Source organism: Heptranchias perlo, chromosome 8 (assembly GCF_035084215.1).
Source record: "Heptranchias perlo isolate sHepPer1 chromosome 8, sHepPer1.hap1, whole genome shotgun sequence".
Classification (NCBI taxonomy): Eukaryota; Metazoa; Chordata; class Chondrichthyes; order Hexanchiformes; family Hexanchidae; genus Heptranchias; species Heptranchias perlo.
In genome coordinates, this window is record NC_090332.1 from 18,507,017 (window position 1) to 18,523,124 (window position 16,108).

Consider the following 16,108-nt stretch of genomic DNA (forward strand, 5'->3'; position numbering starts at 1 on the left):
TCTTTAGCAGAGGAATAAAAGATGATTGTAGAGTTCATTTGATTGGTGGAGTGAAGAGGGAAGCAAAGTAACTTAGCTTAGAAAAAAAACCTGCAGTAAAATGACCACTCAGCTAAAGGATTAAAATCAGTTGTCCTGTTAAGGTACTCAGAACTTTAAAATACTATCATTGCTAGAAATGGATTAAGTAAAATTGTGCATTTTTTAATAAGTACCCATTATAATACTTAACACCAAGTATTTTAGGATATATTCTGCATGAATACTCTCAATATTGTAAAGAGAAGCATTTGTTCATGAAGCACTTTGTAATTTGGATTTAGTCCAAATTAATGATTGAACGGGACTGCTTCTTTCCCCCTCTCTTGCAAGGTTTGTATTCTGTTCTAACTGTAAATGAGAAATCTTAAAGGTAAATGTAGTGTTTTCTTTTGATTCATTTATTAGGATGCTAGTGCTACCAACCAGTTTTGACTTCCTGTTAAATGAAGTTTTGTGAGACTTTATTTGGCAAAAGTTGTAGCAAGAAAATAATAGCTGTACTTGTTCCTCACAGCTTGTTTAAAAATGGCTATTGGCAAAATAATGTGCAGTCTCCCTCCAGAGCTACATTCCTAATTTCAACCAAATTAGGAATATCATAAAATCACACGATACGTAGTTAGCTTTCAAAGTTACTAGCAATGTTCCGTCATATGGTACATGAGCAAATCAGAAGGTTACAATTGAAAGGTTTTTCTTTTGAAACATATTAAAGCACAAAAAGAGCTAAAAATGTCCCCATACTTGATTCTTTGACATGCTGATTTACCAGGGACTTGAGAGAATTTTTGATTCTTCCAAACGATCCAGTGTGATCAAATGGAGACTTAGAAGATACTACAGTTTGGAATACTGCAGCCTCTGAAAATTATTATTTCATACCTCAACCAAGTGGCTATTTTTTATTTCAGCCTGCAGCGAGTGTCTGCTGGTTATTTAATTGTGGTGGGACAGCAGCATCGCAGCTGAGCCCAATCCTGTCCTTACCTATAATCTACACTTGGGCACTTTCTGGCAGCAGTCACTGGATTATGATCAGGAGTGGAAACTCAGCTGATTTTCCTCCCCCCCCCCCCCCCCCCCCCCCCGGCCCCGCCCCGCCCCACCGCCTCCCTTGCCAAATTCCATTTACTAATTTCCTTGCTCTCTTTCTGGAATTCTCAATTGTTCAATTTCTCCCCTTTTTCGTAGTCACTTGACCTCTTTGACACAGTCTAGCTCAAAGGTCGTACTCCTGAGGTTTTTTTTATTATTCATTCTTGGTATGTGGGTGCCGCTGGCAAGGCCAGCATTTATTGTTCATTCCTAGTTGTCCTGGGAAGATGGTGTTGGGCCGCCTTCTTTTATTTGGGGGGGGGGGGGGGGTCTTAAAAGAGTAGATGCGGGAGTATGGGGGAAGGGTTTAGGGAGGGAATTGGAGCGTGGAGCCTATGCAGCTGAAGGTATGGCCACCAATGGTGAGTTGGAGGGATGAGGCACAAGAGGCTTGAGTCAGAGGAACTGTGATTTTAGTGGGGGTTGTTGTAGAGCTGGAGGAGATTAAGCAGTACTTGATGCTGTCCTTATCTATCCTCTCCCCTTCCCAAATATTTCTGTTTGACGAAATTTGTAATATTATAAGATTTTATTCAATCTTATTACAAAATGGAGCATTAGAAAGCTACAAATTGATCACTAAGTTTGCATGCCTAAATTACCTGTTAAGAAATTCACTGTACAGCATTTTATTTTTGTGGTGGTTCAGACTGCTTGGAGATCAGTGGTGAGTTCATTCATTCTGAATTTTTAAAACAAAATCGTGATACTTAAACTTCATGCTGGGTGTTGGGAACATTACTGATTGTATTATAATACAGAGTTTAATTTTTAAACTCAAGTGCCTTCCTCTTATGAGGAAAGAAATAGTTGCATAGTGTGTGGCATCCAGTTTAGGCATTTACTGTTGCACGTGAAATTTTATGCAATGAATTGCTATTTTAGTAAACAATGAGTGCAGCATAGGACTATGAACTGTAACATGCAAATAGTAAATGTCACTTCAGATTTTACTCCAGGCTGTTGAGAAATCCATATTTTTCATGGGGTTGGAAATTTTGCTGAATTTAGGAACCTTTTACTGCATATAAAAATTCCTAGCCTTGGTATCTCAACAGCTGAATTTGCAGGATTTTTTTTAGTTCTCGGGAGGGGGTGTGGTAGGGAGAAAGAGAAATACCAAAGCAGTTTTATCACCTGGATTATCTTGAATAGATACGGGTATTACAATCTGCTCTTAATTCAGATGATGAGTTTGAATTTTTAGTGCTAAATTCCCACTGTGCTATATACATTGCTTAATTTAAATTATTGGATAGTTCAAATATTTTACCACAAAACTGACTTTGAATTATCAGGAGTACACTGTATATAGTGGAGGAACCCAAGTACTGTGGTTTGGAAAGCTATGTTCAAAGAAGGTGGGACACTCTTGTATGTAGATATTATTCTCTAAAGTAATGGAAATAAGCTAAATAAGTTACTTATTAAAATAGTTTTTGAATTTTGGTGAAATGTGCTGTAATATTGAACTATGTAAATTTTGTATTTTTATAATTGAATAATAATATAGCTACTTTACTCCTGGCAGTTTAAAAGCTGACTTGCTTGATCCAGAGCAGTTTACAGAGGTATTTATGGCTTTTATTTTCCTGTATAATTTGCCAGTGACACTGCTGATTTTTTTTCCATGAGTGAAACTTGGCAGAAGCTCATCTGTTTGTTAAACCATTAAATAGTTTAAATAATTGGCATTCCACCATGTATGATGAGACCTTGATATTGTATGTGGAGTTTCTTGACAAAAGGTGCAGTGAGCAAGATGAGCCTCATTATGAAATGTGAGTAAAATGTGTGTCTTCTGCTCCTTTGGGTATAGTACCTCAGTTTGATCATTTTATTGGTACCACTTCTGAGATAGTGTTTCTGGTCACTTTGTGATTTTGTTTACTTTTCAAGATGTATATAAATGTACATAAGTTTTATAAATTGCAGGGGAAGCATCTTAGTGTTTTGGGAGTAGGAGAGGAAGCAGGGTGTGTGATGGTTGCTAAGTGTGTGTATTTGTATTAGGCCAGATTAGAATTCCCTGTACATTGCTTTTGGCCTTGGTATGGTTTGTAAACTTATCTGCAACTGTTCAAAAATTTATTTTCAAAATTGTTATAATGCCTGAGAATTCCATGTCTGGGCTCTTACTGATCAAATTTAGATGGCGTTATAGGTGTCTGAACTGAAATAGGATAAGCTATTCTTTTCTTGCTTATACACAACATATATACTTTTTGTATTGTCTTTCAGTACAGTAGTTAATGTTGTAGTATAACATTTGTACAAGAACAATAGCTTAAATGATAATCTGTATTGAGATGCATTAGCATTGCCTAACTACTCTGGATAACAATGGCTTGAATGTTATTTTGCATTGGCAGTACAACTGGGGTTTCATAGCAGTTTTCCTATGTTTTTAAAAACATACTGGGCTTTTCATTTTTCGTTTCCTACCTTATTTGGGGACGGGAGAAACATTAAAACCCTGTATAACATCACTACTCCAATAGAAGGAAGTTCAGCTTCAGTTTGGAATGAAAGCTTTCCTGTGGCTGAGAAATACAGTGATCCTGCAATTGTTCGCCAAGTACATTATTTCTTATCATAACCCCACCTACAAAACATCACTTCCTGTTTTATTACCAGCTGTGTGTTTATTCATGTGAACAGCAAACTTGGGAGATCAGGCTTGGCAGAAGGTAACTGAGATAATCACTACAGGTAAAGTAACAGCTTTTTAGTGAACGTTGAATCTGTTGCATGAAAGTTGTAAAAATTAAGATATGGTTGTGCATTTAGCGGAATGGATTTTATCTCTTCAAACCAAATTAATATGATTTGCAAATCATAATATATACATGATGTCTGTTGTGCAGTAAATAATTACTGCAAATGCAATGCATTCAGATTACAAGGGACAATGTAATCTGTGCCCTGACCTTTTCAGTTAAAATGTGTGGTTATGTGTACAGCCTACAGCCATTAATGCCTCTTCAGTAAAGTACTGCACTGCTTCTAAGACACATCTTGTAGTAGAAGTGTACAAAAACAAAGTGTTTATCAGAAGCCAACAATAAGAGGTTAATGTCATGAATGAAAGTAAATGAATATAAGTGGCAATCCCAGAGAGTGGACGTGACTCAAAAGCATTAAGGAAGAAGTAAAAATATCTGATAGGTTGTTCTGCGGTTCAGTGCTTCAGCAGATTTTTTTGGTTGGCTCTTCCAACTTTTATTTTGAAAACTGAAAGCAGTCAGATAACTTTCCTCAATCTCAGATTGGAGACAGGAATCTGAGGGAATTTTTTTTGAATGCATTGAAATGGGTTGTTTAATGATGAAGGATTACAATTTTAGATATTAATAAATTAAACATCTTCAAGGCTAAATTTCAAACTATTAGCTTTTGTGGGAAAGCTAAACTAATTTGAGATTTACCAAGGCGGAAATTTTAAGCATTTTTTTAATGGGATCTTTGACATCCACCAAAACCATTGGAACAGGTAAATAATATATTTTTTTATTATTGAGGTCATGGACCAAGGCTCACAGGACTATACATCACCAAGGTTGCTGCTGTTTGTGGCATTTCCCGATAGTAGCAGGGCTGTGATTGGGAATTTGGCTGCATGGGGGGTGGAATTAGACCTGCAATGCAAGAACAGACTAGAAAATTATGAAACACTATGGATGAATAAAGAGAAAAGGGTAATACTGAAGAAAATGGCATACTCTAAGTACATAGATAATAGAGAGGATGACAAAAGGGAATACGAAGAAGTTAGAAAAAAAGTCAAAAAAATAATTTGGAAAGCAAAGAGGAACTACGAAATTAAATTATCAAGGAATATAAAAAGAAATAGTAAAGTATTCTACAGACACATAAATAATAGGAGAAAAATCAGAATAGGGATGCGGTCATTAAGGGATGCACAAGATAAACTCACAGGTAATGACAGCGAAATGGCAGAGATATTGAATGGTTACTTTGCCTCAGTGTATACGAGGGAGACTAACAAGGTGGGCATGAAATTAAGAGGAGATCAAAAAAGATATAAAGACATTTAAGATAGAAAGGGTGGGGGGGGGGAGATAATAAACTAATCAAACTGAGAGGATAAAACCCCTGGTCCAGATGGATTGCAACTCCGAATATTAAATGAAGTTAGGGAAGAGTTAGCAGAGGCACTGTTATGTGTATATAAAAATTAATTAGAAACGGGATTAGTGCCAGAGGGCTGGTGGACAGCTAATGTTCTATCTCCCTTTTTAAATCTAAGAATAACCAGTCCAAGGATCTATAGACCAATTAGCTTAATGTCCGTGGTTGGAAAGATAATGGAATCTTTGCTCAAAGATTATATTGAAACTACCACACAGAAACTGCCAATTCAGCCCAACTGGTCTATGCCGTTGTTTATGCTGCACACAAGCCTCTTCCCTCCCTACTTCATCTAACCCTATCAGCATATCCTTCTATTCCTTTCTCCGGTGGTGGTAGGAAAAATAATGGAATCTTTACTCAAAGATGTAATAGAAAAACATTCAGAGAACAAAAATATAATAAAGAATAGTAAGCATTTCAGAAGAGAAAGCCATGCTTGACTAACCTTATTGAATTTTTTGAAGAAGTAACAAAAAGAGTGGGCAAGGGTAATGCAGTTGATGTAATATATTTGGATTTTCAAAAGGCCTTCGATAAGGCATCGCATTGAAGACTCATGACTAAGGTCAGAGCATGTGGAGTCAGGGGACCCGTAGCAGAATGGATAGCAAGTTGGCTACAAAACAGAAAACAGTGAGTAGGGGTTAAGGGTACCTACCCAGACTGGCAAGAAGTGGTGTTCCACAGGGATTGATACTGGGACCACTGTTGTTCACAATTTACATTAACGATTTGGATTCGGGAATCGGAAGTAGTTTCAAAATTTGCGGACCTTACTAAATTGGGAGTGTAGTTAATACAAAGGAAGTATGCGTCAAAATGCAAGAGGACATTAATAAACTTGCTGGCATGTAATTGGCAAATGAATTTCAATATAGGTAAGTATGAGGTGGTGCATTTTGGTAGGAAGAACAAGGAGGCCACATACTGCTTGGATAATAAGAGTGTAAATGGGATAGAGGAGCAAAGGGATCTAGGGGTTACAGATACACAAATCGCTAAAAGTAGCGATGCAGGTTAATAAGGCCATAAAAAAGGCAAATCAAGCTCCAAGGTTCATTTCTAGAGGGACAGAATTAAAAAGCAGGAAAGTTATGTTAAACTTGTATAGAACCTTGGTTAGACCACAGTTGGAGTACTGTGCACAGTTCTGGCCTCCCTATTATAGAAAGGATGTAGATGCATTGGAGAAGGTGCAAAAAAGATTCCCAAGAATGATACCAGAACTGAGAGGATATAATTATCAGGAAAGGCTGAGAAGGCTGAGGGGTGACCTGATAGAGGTCTTTAAGATAATAATAGGGTTTGATAGAGTAGACATAGAGAAAATGTTTTCACTTTAGGGGAGTCCAAGACTAGAGATCATAAATATAAAATAGTGGCTAATAAATCCAATAGAGAATTTAGGAGAAACTTCTTTACCCAAAGAGTGGTAAGAATGTGGAACGCGTTCACACAAGGAGTAGTTGAGGCAAAAAGCATAGATGCATTTAAGGGGAAGCTAGATAAGCACATGAGGGAGAAAGGTATGCTGATAGGGTTAGATGAAGTAGGGAGGGAGGAGGTTCATGCGGCGCATAAATGCTGGCATCGACGAGTTGGGCCGAAAGGCCTGTTTCTGTGCTGTAGTCTTGATGTCATGTATCCCATCACAGCCACGCTCTTTTTTTTCTTTCATTGTCACACAACATATTCAAATTAAATGTAACCTACTTCTATTTAGAAATTTGACCTGAAAATTAGAGCTTTTCTACATACATAATCACTTGATTGCCAGGGCAATTGGTCTATGTAGGCAAAATGCTAACACATTATTAAAAATGGGAGAAAAATGCCTGAAAATTGTGAAGGAGTGATGAAGTGTTGACTTACTGAGCTGAAAATGGTTGCACTACTTTAAAAAAAGAAAGTAATGTGAAGTATACCCAAAAAGGACAGAAGTGCTATTTAGAGGGCCAAAATTGAGGCTGATAATTTTGAATCCAAACATAAAAGCAGATAAAAGCCTAAGCTGCCAAATAGCCACAAAACTTCAGTGGGATTTAAGTGATTAATTCAGCAATTTGTATAAATTCCAGTAAAAATTACTATCAGTCAATATACTTGGGGAGAATATTCAACATGCCGATTTGCACTAGTCCTTTTTTAGTTCGGATCACAAGAGACCTGCATCCATGGGCTGCTCCCTCAGTTTATACTGCTAAATGTGGCTCTCTTATCCTGGTGGATAACCAGTTTGCTTTAAACTGCAGCAGCTGTTGGGTACTTGAACAAAGGCAAATATTTTGGGCTTTGCAAGATCCCACAAACATCAGTGAATATCCAGTTAATCTATTTTTAGTGGTGTTATTTAAGGGAGGGATGTTGGCCACAATACTGGGAGGATCCCCTGCAGTTCTTCAAATAGTGCCATGGGATCTTTGACATCCATGGAAATCACGAACAGGCAAATACAAACCTTGGCTTAATGTCTCGTCCAAAGGCCAGCATCTCGGAGAATGCAGCCCTCCTTCAGTAATGCACTGGATTGTTATCCCAGATTGGGTGCTCATGTCCTACAGTAGGGCTTGAATCTACAGTCTTCTGACTCTGAAGTGAGAGTGCTGACACTTGTGCCAAGATTCTGAAGAAAAGTTCTGATTTTGGTTGCATTTTTTGTGAGGCATACACATATTAAATAGAAAACTGGTAATTCTTTCAATAGGAAGAGTGATTCAATATGAAGAGGATATAGACAGACTGGTGAAATGGGCAGACATATAGCAGATGAAATTTAAAGCAGAATAGTGTGAATTGATGTATTTTGGGAGGAGGTATGAGGAGAAGCAATATAAGCTAAAAGGTACAATTTGAAAGCAGGTGCTAGAGCAGAGAGATCTGGGGTGTATGTACACAAATCTTTGAAGGTGGCAAGACAAGTTAAGAAGGCATACGGGATCCTTGGCTTTATAAATAGAGGTACAAAAGCAAGAGAGGTATGCCAAACCTTTATAAATCACTGGTTAGGTATCAGCTAGAGTCAACATGAAGTATCAACATCCTGGGGGTCACCATTGACCAGAAACTTAACTGGACCAGCCATATAAATACTGTGGCTACAAGAGCGGGTCAGAGGCTGGGTATTCTGCGGCGAGTGACTCACCTCCTGACTCCCCAAAGCCTTTCCACCATCTACAAGGCACAAGTCAGGAGTGTGATGGAATACTCTCCACTTGTCTGGATGAGTGCAGCTCCAACAAAACTCGAAGCTCGACACCATCCAGGACAAAGCAGCCCTCTTGATTTGTACCCCATCCACCACCCTAAACATTCACTCCCTTCACCACCGGCGAACTGTGGCTGCAGCGTGTACCACCCACAGGATGCACTGCAGCAACTCACCAAGGCTTCTTCGTCAGCATCTCCCAAACCCACGACCTCTACCACCTAGAAGGACAAAAGCAGCAGGCACATGGGAACATAACCACCTGCACGTTCCCCTCCAAGTCACACACCATCCCGACTTGGAAATATATCGCCATTCCTTCATCGTTGTTGGATTAAAATCCTGGAACTCCCTTCCTAACAGAACCTTCACAAGGACTGCAGCGGTTCAAGATGGCGGCTCACCACCACCTTCTCGAGCAATTAGGGATGGGCAATAAATGCTGGCCTCGCCAGCGACGCCACATCCCATGAACAAATTAGGCAGGATGTCAAGGTTTTTGAGAGGGTTCAGAAGAGATTTACCAGAATGATACCTGGGGTGAGGGACTTCAGTTATGTGAAAGGTCATCAACGTGAAACGTTAACTCTGTTTCTTTCTCTGCAATTGTTACCTGACCTGCTGAATGTTTTCAGCATTTTCTGTTTTTATTTCCAATTGGTTTAAACTCAACTGTCTGTATACTGTCCTGCAATAAGTCCCACTCACCCATCACTCCTTGCTTACCAGTATAACCTGTCCCCCAATGTATTGAATTTAAAATCCTTGTTCTCTTCTGCAAATACCCAGTGGCTGCACTCCATGCAATCGAGGGAACCTTCTCCAGCCATGCATCCCCTCCTGTAGCCTTTGTTCCTCCAACTATGTTCTTTTGTGCATCACCACCCTATCTTTACCACCCTGACATTGGTGATGGAGCCATCAGCTGCCTCGGCCCTACACTCTCGAGCTCCCTCCCAAAACCTCTCCACTTGTCTTGTCATTTAAAAAAAATCCATCTTTTTGAATAAGTATTCACTCACCTCCCCTAACTTTTGAATCTTGGCTCATTGTCTGTTACTTTACTGTTGCTCCCTTTTTCTCCTCCCTCCCTCCCTCTTCCCCAACACAGCTGTAAAGGATTTTGGGATGTTTTCTACATTTAAAAGTGCTGTATAAATACAAGTAATTGTTAAGGTTGAATTAAAAAGTAAAATATTAGTTATAGTGCAAAGTGTCTCATGGAAAGGTGGCATTTTCATCAGAAAGTCAGTTAGTTGTGAAATCTGAAATCATTTCCATTAAGTAAATTTAGGGCTTTCTAAAACATAATCCAATTGAATCAATGCAGATAAAATCCTGGTTGGATTACTTTTGTTTTTTGGACTTGTAGTTTGAACTTAGACATGGAAGTCATTTACGGAGTCCATTTCCAGCAGTGGCAGACGATGACTGTCCATGCAGGTTGTTCTTCAGTCTCCCATTTTTCTGGATGTAATGAGACTTCATGATATTTGGCAGATCCCATTTATTAGTGAAGATCAGGGTGATGACATTCTTCAGCTGCCTTGCCTTACTAATCAATCTCAAATAGCGGAGTTCACCACCCAACGTGCAGTGATCACTCCAGTTGCACAGCAATCAATGAAACTTTAGAAACAAAAGTAATATAACCATGTGTATTTGAATTGACAAGTTGTGTTGGATGAAATTTTAGAAAAATTTGAACTTTTACAAGTAACAAAAAACGAATGAAAATGGTTTTGGATTTTGTAATGGATTAGTTCTGACTTCCATACTCTAATGTAAGATTCTGTTCATCCAAGAGATTGCAGGGCATAAGATAAGATGGAGAATTTGGGGGGTGGGTGTGGTGATGGGCGGGATGAAAAAGCTTCAGTAGGATGTATGATCATTTAAGAGCTTTTGATGCAAATTATTCAAATTGTAATAATTGCTTAAATTCAAATTCATCTGGCCATTTGTGTTGCTAGATGACATTTAAGTACTGCTAGATGAGTTTGTGAATCAGAGAATTTTAAAATTTGAATAATTTGTTTCAAAGAGCCAGAAACTGATTACACATTGATTGTGACTTGCTGCAAACTCTACACTTTTGAGTGGTGCAGAATTGATAAAATATTGGCACAGAATTTCCTGCAATGGCAAGATCGGTGACATATATCATAAATTTAGCTATCTAACGCACTATTCTGGCTGTTGATAACTCCCTCCATATTTTCCTACATTTCTAATTGGAATACCCCACAGCGAGCATGTAGATATTTTCCCAGCGATTTGACAAATAGATTTAATCAGTTCGCTGAGCTAGAAGTACTCAGCCTCTCTCAGCAGCCTCTCGTTCTCTAGAAGGTGGTCAGACAAGACCAGCTGCTTGTCTTTGATATAATTCAAACATATTCCTGAGCTGGACTCCATCCTGGTCTATAAAATAACTACCCGTTGTCCCTAGGAAGCACCTTGACGTCTTCTTCAAACAGGTTTGCCAGGAGGGAATCGGACGCACTGACCATGGTGGTGTGTTTTTCTGATTTTTAAAAAATAAATGATTTAATTATTTGGATTTTTGAAAGTCTCTTCTGACATCTGATTTTGTGATTAAACTGTGTGTGTAAAGTTGCTGTATGATTTAACACCTGCAAAAAGGCAGCATTCGGCTAGGGATCAAGCTCTCCGGGTGCTAAGCAAGCGAGCTCAGGTCAACTGTTTAAAGGTAACTGATCTTGGAGCAATGACTCACGCCGCTGCCAAGTCACCAAGTGCCACCAGTGCCATTATTTTTAAAGTGTAAGTGCCAGCGTCGTGAAAGCTAGCATAAAAGCAGGAAAATAGCGATGGCCATTGATTTTATTGGAGCGGAGTTTTGATTAACTTCTTGCTGTTTTTGACATGGGTAATGGTGGAGCGGTGCAAATGCCCCAGGAAAATATGGAGTTAATGGCGCAACTCACTTTCTACATAATCTCATCTTTTTTTCCTGCTGTTTGAGGGTCCTAAGGAAATTCTGGGTCAATATATTCTGGTCTGTGCTCATCTGTTTTTGCCCCTTGCTGTGCCCCACTTTAAGCAGCATTGTGCCCCACAGTTTGAGAATACTGCTCTCATTGAAATAAGTTTGGTAACAATGTCGATCTAGTTCCACAGCACAAAACTGTTCATAATTTGGCACTAATTGGTCTGCTTGGCTCCTCCAAAGCTGATTTTCCAGCATGTTGGGGGAAAATAAAAACAGCTTGCACTCTACAGCTGGCTGTGTTGATCTGGGCCTTTTGAGACCTTCACATTGACATTGGGTGCTAAAAGTGGAGAAATATTCAATTCTTCAGCTCTGAAATTCTGCATCTTGACAGAAGAGCCTTCTCTGTAGATGTTTGCCCACCTCAGCAACTTTATATTTTGTTTTTCTAATGCATTTAAGTATGTTTGTGTGTATTTTATATATTGTTATGCCAAAGAGTAATGTAACTTTTTTCGCCATGTTAATTTCATTTCATCATTGACAGATGAGAACTTCGGCAATTACTGCATGATGATGTAAAATTAGTGAACCTTATTTGAAATCTGATGCCGACAAGGGACATACATTGTTTATTTTCTAGAATTTTCTGAACATCAAGGAAATAAAAGATTTACAAAGTTTGTTTCTGGAAATCCATAACATTTTCTGTTGGGCAATAAGTTCATTGATCTATGGGAAATTCTATGTGCAGATTTGTTGGGTTTATATCCAAGTTGGATTAAAATTGTCGCTCTAGCATTTATTTATGAATTCTTCATAACGATGCAATGTTCAGCCCAGTTCCTGAAATTGATAAAATGGGTTTGTTATAGACTATTTGGTCAAAATAAACAGGCAGTATGAAGAGATGATAAAGGTGTGCGCAAACAGTAAGATCATACCAATAGAGGGCTTTAACCCAGAGTAATCGATTAGAAATCGCTGACTAGCCACAGACGTAGCTATGGCGACACCGTTTTAGCCACATGCACTAATTTTAGTAGAAAACACCTTACACTTTACAAGTAAATGTATTTCATGTGCATATTTACTTAAAAATATCTACAACCATTGAGTGCGAAACTTTGCAGTCTTTCTCTTTCACTAAAGTTTGGAATTCTGGGATGAATTTATCAGATACTGCACATCTTGATGCAGCTTCCAGGTTTTTGTCCAGCAGTCAAGCTCCACTTGTGCAGTTAAGCAACCATGATCAACAAATGATGCAAGAGACAGTATCAAGCTAAAGGAAAAGGCTTACACAAGTGCAAGGAAAAGTGGAAATCCAGCAGGCTGGATAAAAAAACAACAAAGGGATACAAAGAAAGTCATGAGGTGCAAAAAGAGAGTATGAAAAAAAAACTTGCAAGAGATAGATATCAAACCTAACTGAAAGTCTTTATAAATATATTGAGAGAGTGGTAAGGGGGAATGTGGGCCCAGTTAAAAACAGATGCAGGTGATACTATAATGGATAATAAGGAAATGGCAAACTTGTTAAATGAATACTTTGTATCCATTTTCAGTGGAGGAAGAGGACAAAATACCACTGTTAGAAGGGAACCTAAAAATAAGTCCAGGGGAGGAATTTAGTGGATTTAATATAAGTAAAATAATGGTAATGGAAAAAATAATGGGATTCAAGGTAAATGAATCTCCAGAATTACTGATGGTTTCCACCCTAGGGTACCAAAAGAAATGGGTGGGGAAATTGCAGATGCATTAATCATAATTTTCCAAACCCCTCTATTCAAAATTATACTTTTTGGATTTGAAAATTGCAAATGTCACTGCATTATTTAAGAAAGGAGGGAAGGAGATTCCAGGAAAGTACAGACCTGTCAGTTTAACTTCAGTTGTGGGGGAGTTACCTGGATTTATCGCTGATCAGAGAGTTGGCATGGATTTGTGAAGGGTTTGACTAATCTTGTTGAATTGTTTGAGTCACTACCATGGTGGACAGGGGAGTGTCTATGGATGTTGTCTGTGTGGACTCCCAGAAGGCATTTGATAAGGTTTCACATAAGAGATTATTAGCAAAAATAAAAGAACATGGAGTTGGAGATAACCTTGTATCATGGGTTGGGAGAATAGGGATAAAGGGAATGTACTCTCGTGGGATGTGACAAGTGGTGTTTCACAGGGATCTGTACTGGAGCTTAAGCTTTACACCATATATATCAATGACTTGGATGAAGGAATGGAGAGTTGTATATCCAAGTTTGCAGATGACACTAAGTTAGGCGCCCAGTATGTTATGTAGATGGGAGCAGAAAGTTACAAAAGATCATAGACAAATTAAGTGAGTGGGCAAAACTATGGCTGATGGAGTTCAATGTGGGTAACTGTGAGATCATCCACTGTGGATCCAAGAAAAAGAAATTCGAATATTTTCTAAATGAAACTAGGAACAGTGAAGGAGCAGAGAGATTTGGGTGTCCATGTACAAAAAGTATTAAAAGCTAATGCACAGGTACATTAAAGTAATCAAAAAGACTGATGAAATGTTGGCCTTAATCTCAAGGGGCTGGAATGCAAAGTGGAGGAATTGATGCTACAGTTGTACAGAGCCTTGGTCAGACTCCATCTGGAGTACTGCGTTCAGTTTTGGGCACCGCACATCAAGTTCCTGTTTTTTTATAAATATGCAGAGAGCCTGGGTCTTTATAATTCTCTATCAGTGTCCAACTCATACTGATCTGCAATTGTACCCCAAATCTCCTGCAGACCACATGACTTCTTCACCTTCATGATTTTCCCAGGTTGGAATGTTTGGGTGTTACACCGGGGTGGGAGAGGCAATGGGTCAGCGTGTGTATAAATTTCAAATTGCTAACTACACCTCTGAGTGAGGTAGCAAGGATATGAATTTATCTTTCACTCATCCATTAAGTACAAACTGTGAAATTAACTAGTCCATCATAACATAACTTGGTTCAATATATACAATAAATTGAAAAGAAAAAAGATAAAGGTGGAAAAAAGCCAATTTCAGTGAAATAAAAGGGAAAATGGCAGGTAAGACAGTGGACACGCAATGAGAAACTTTCAAATAAGAAATTATTAGGATATACACTAGGCATAATCCAATAAGAAGTGAAAAGATTATAGAACCATGCAGCACAGAAGAAGGCCATTCAGTCCTTTGAAAGAGCTATCCAATTAGTCTCACTTCCCTGGTCTTTCCCCATAACCCTGCAAACTTTCCATTTTAAGTATATATCCAATTCCTTTTTGAAATTTACTATTAATTCTGTTTGTACCACCTTTTCAGACTGCATTCCAGATCATAACAACTTAATGTGTTTTTAAAAAAAAATTCTCATCTCTCCTCTGGTTCTTTTGCCAATTATCTTAAATCTGTGTCTTCTGGTTACCGACCTACCTGCCAGTGGTCACAGTTTCTCCTTATTTACTCTATCAAAACCCTTCATAATTTTTGACACCCCTTTTAAATCATCCCTTAACCTTCTCTGCTCTATGGAGAACTATTCCAGCTTCTCTAGTCTCCACATAACTAATGTCCCTCATCCCTGGTATCATTCCAGTAAATCTCCTGTGCACCATTTCCAATGCCGTGACATCCTTCCTAAAGTGTGGTGCCCGAATTGGACATGATACTCCAGCTGAGGCCTAGCCAGTGATTTATAACAGTTTAGCAGTTGCTTTTGTACTCTATGCCTCTGTTTATAAAGCCAAAGATTCCATATGCTTTTTTTAACAGCCTTCTCAACTTGTCCTACCACCTTCAAAGATTTGTGTATGTGTACCCCCAGTTCTCTCCGTTTTTGCACTCCCTTTAAAATTGTACCATTTAATTTATACTGTAGTAGGCTGCTGTTGGTGCAGAGAAAATAATTAATGCTGGTCATGGATAAATGTGCATTATTGACAAGCTTGATGTATGTACTAAATAAGGGGTTTCAAGACAAGCTTCATTATGGGGCTAGGACTGTTCAGAAAAAGTCAATCTGAGTAAAGCTTTTCTCTTTGTTTTGATGTAGATGTTTCTCACTGTGTACCTGAGCAACAATGATCAGCATTACACAGAGGTACCAATCACTCCAGAGACCACATGTCGAGATGTTGTTGGTTACTGCAAAGAACCAGGAGAAATAGACTGTCATTTGGCTGAGCGCTGGCATGGCGGTGGTAAGTAAAACCTCTTTAAGATAACATACTCATTTTCCAGCCGCTTGGTGACTAGTGGTGTACAAAATTGTTGGCTGGTCACCGCTGGCTTTTTGATTCTATTGGTGGCACAGCACCAACAACCTTTTTGTGGCATGTTTGTTCTGTTAATGAAGTAATAGTGGAGCTGTTGCAAATTAATAGACATTACTAAATACAAAAAATTGACCAGTTAACTTGAGGTAGCCTAATTATGCATTTTGGGGAACACTAACATGTTGTACCACAAAGTGATAGATATCAGCTTGTCTTAGCTGTTAGTACTCATACTTTGGGTCAGAATGTCAGCTTAGAGAATGCTGCATGAGCAGAATGCAGTTTTTTTGGATGAAATGTTAAACTGCAGTCCCAGTTTTCAGCTTGGTGTTAAAGACACTAGGTAAAATTAATACAAGATATTTTATACATCACAGGTGTGTAGG

General features: G+C 38.6%; 1 protein-coding gene across 1 annotated transcript in view; it reads left to right on the forward strand.

Annotated features, from left to right (window-relative positions):
• Window positions 1-16,108, forward strand: part of LOC137324453 (apoptosis-stimulating of p53 protein 2-like) — a 96,226-nt gene that overhangs the window by 13,822 nt on the left and 66,296 nt on the right. The window contains exon 2 of the mRNA XM_067988734.1: window positions 15,500-15,647. Within this exon, the coding sequence (XP_067844835.1) occupies window positions 15,500-15,647 (148 nt within the window). The remainder of the gene's footprint in view (window positions 1-15,499; window positions 15,648-16,108) is intronic.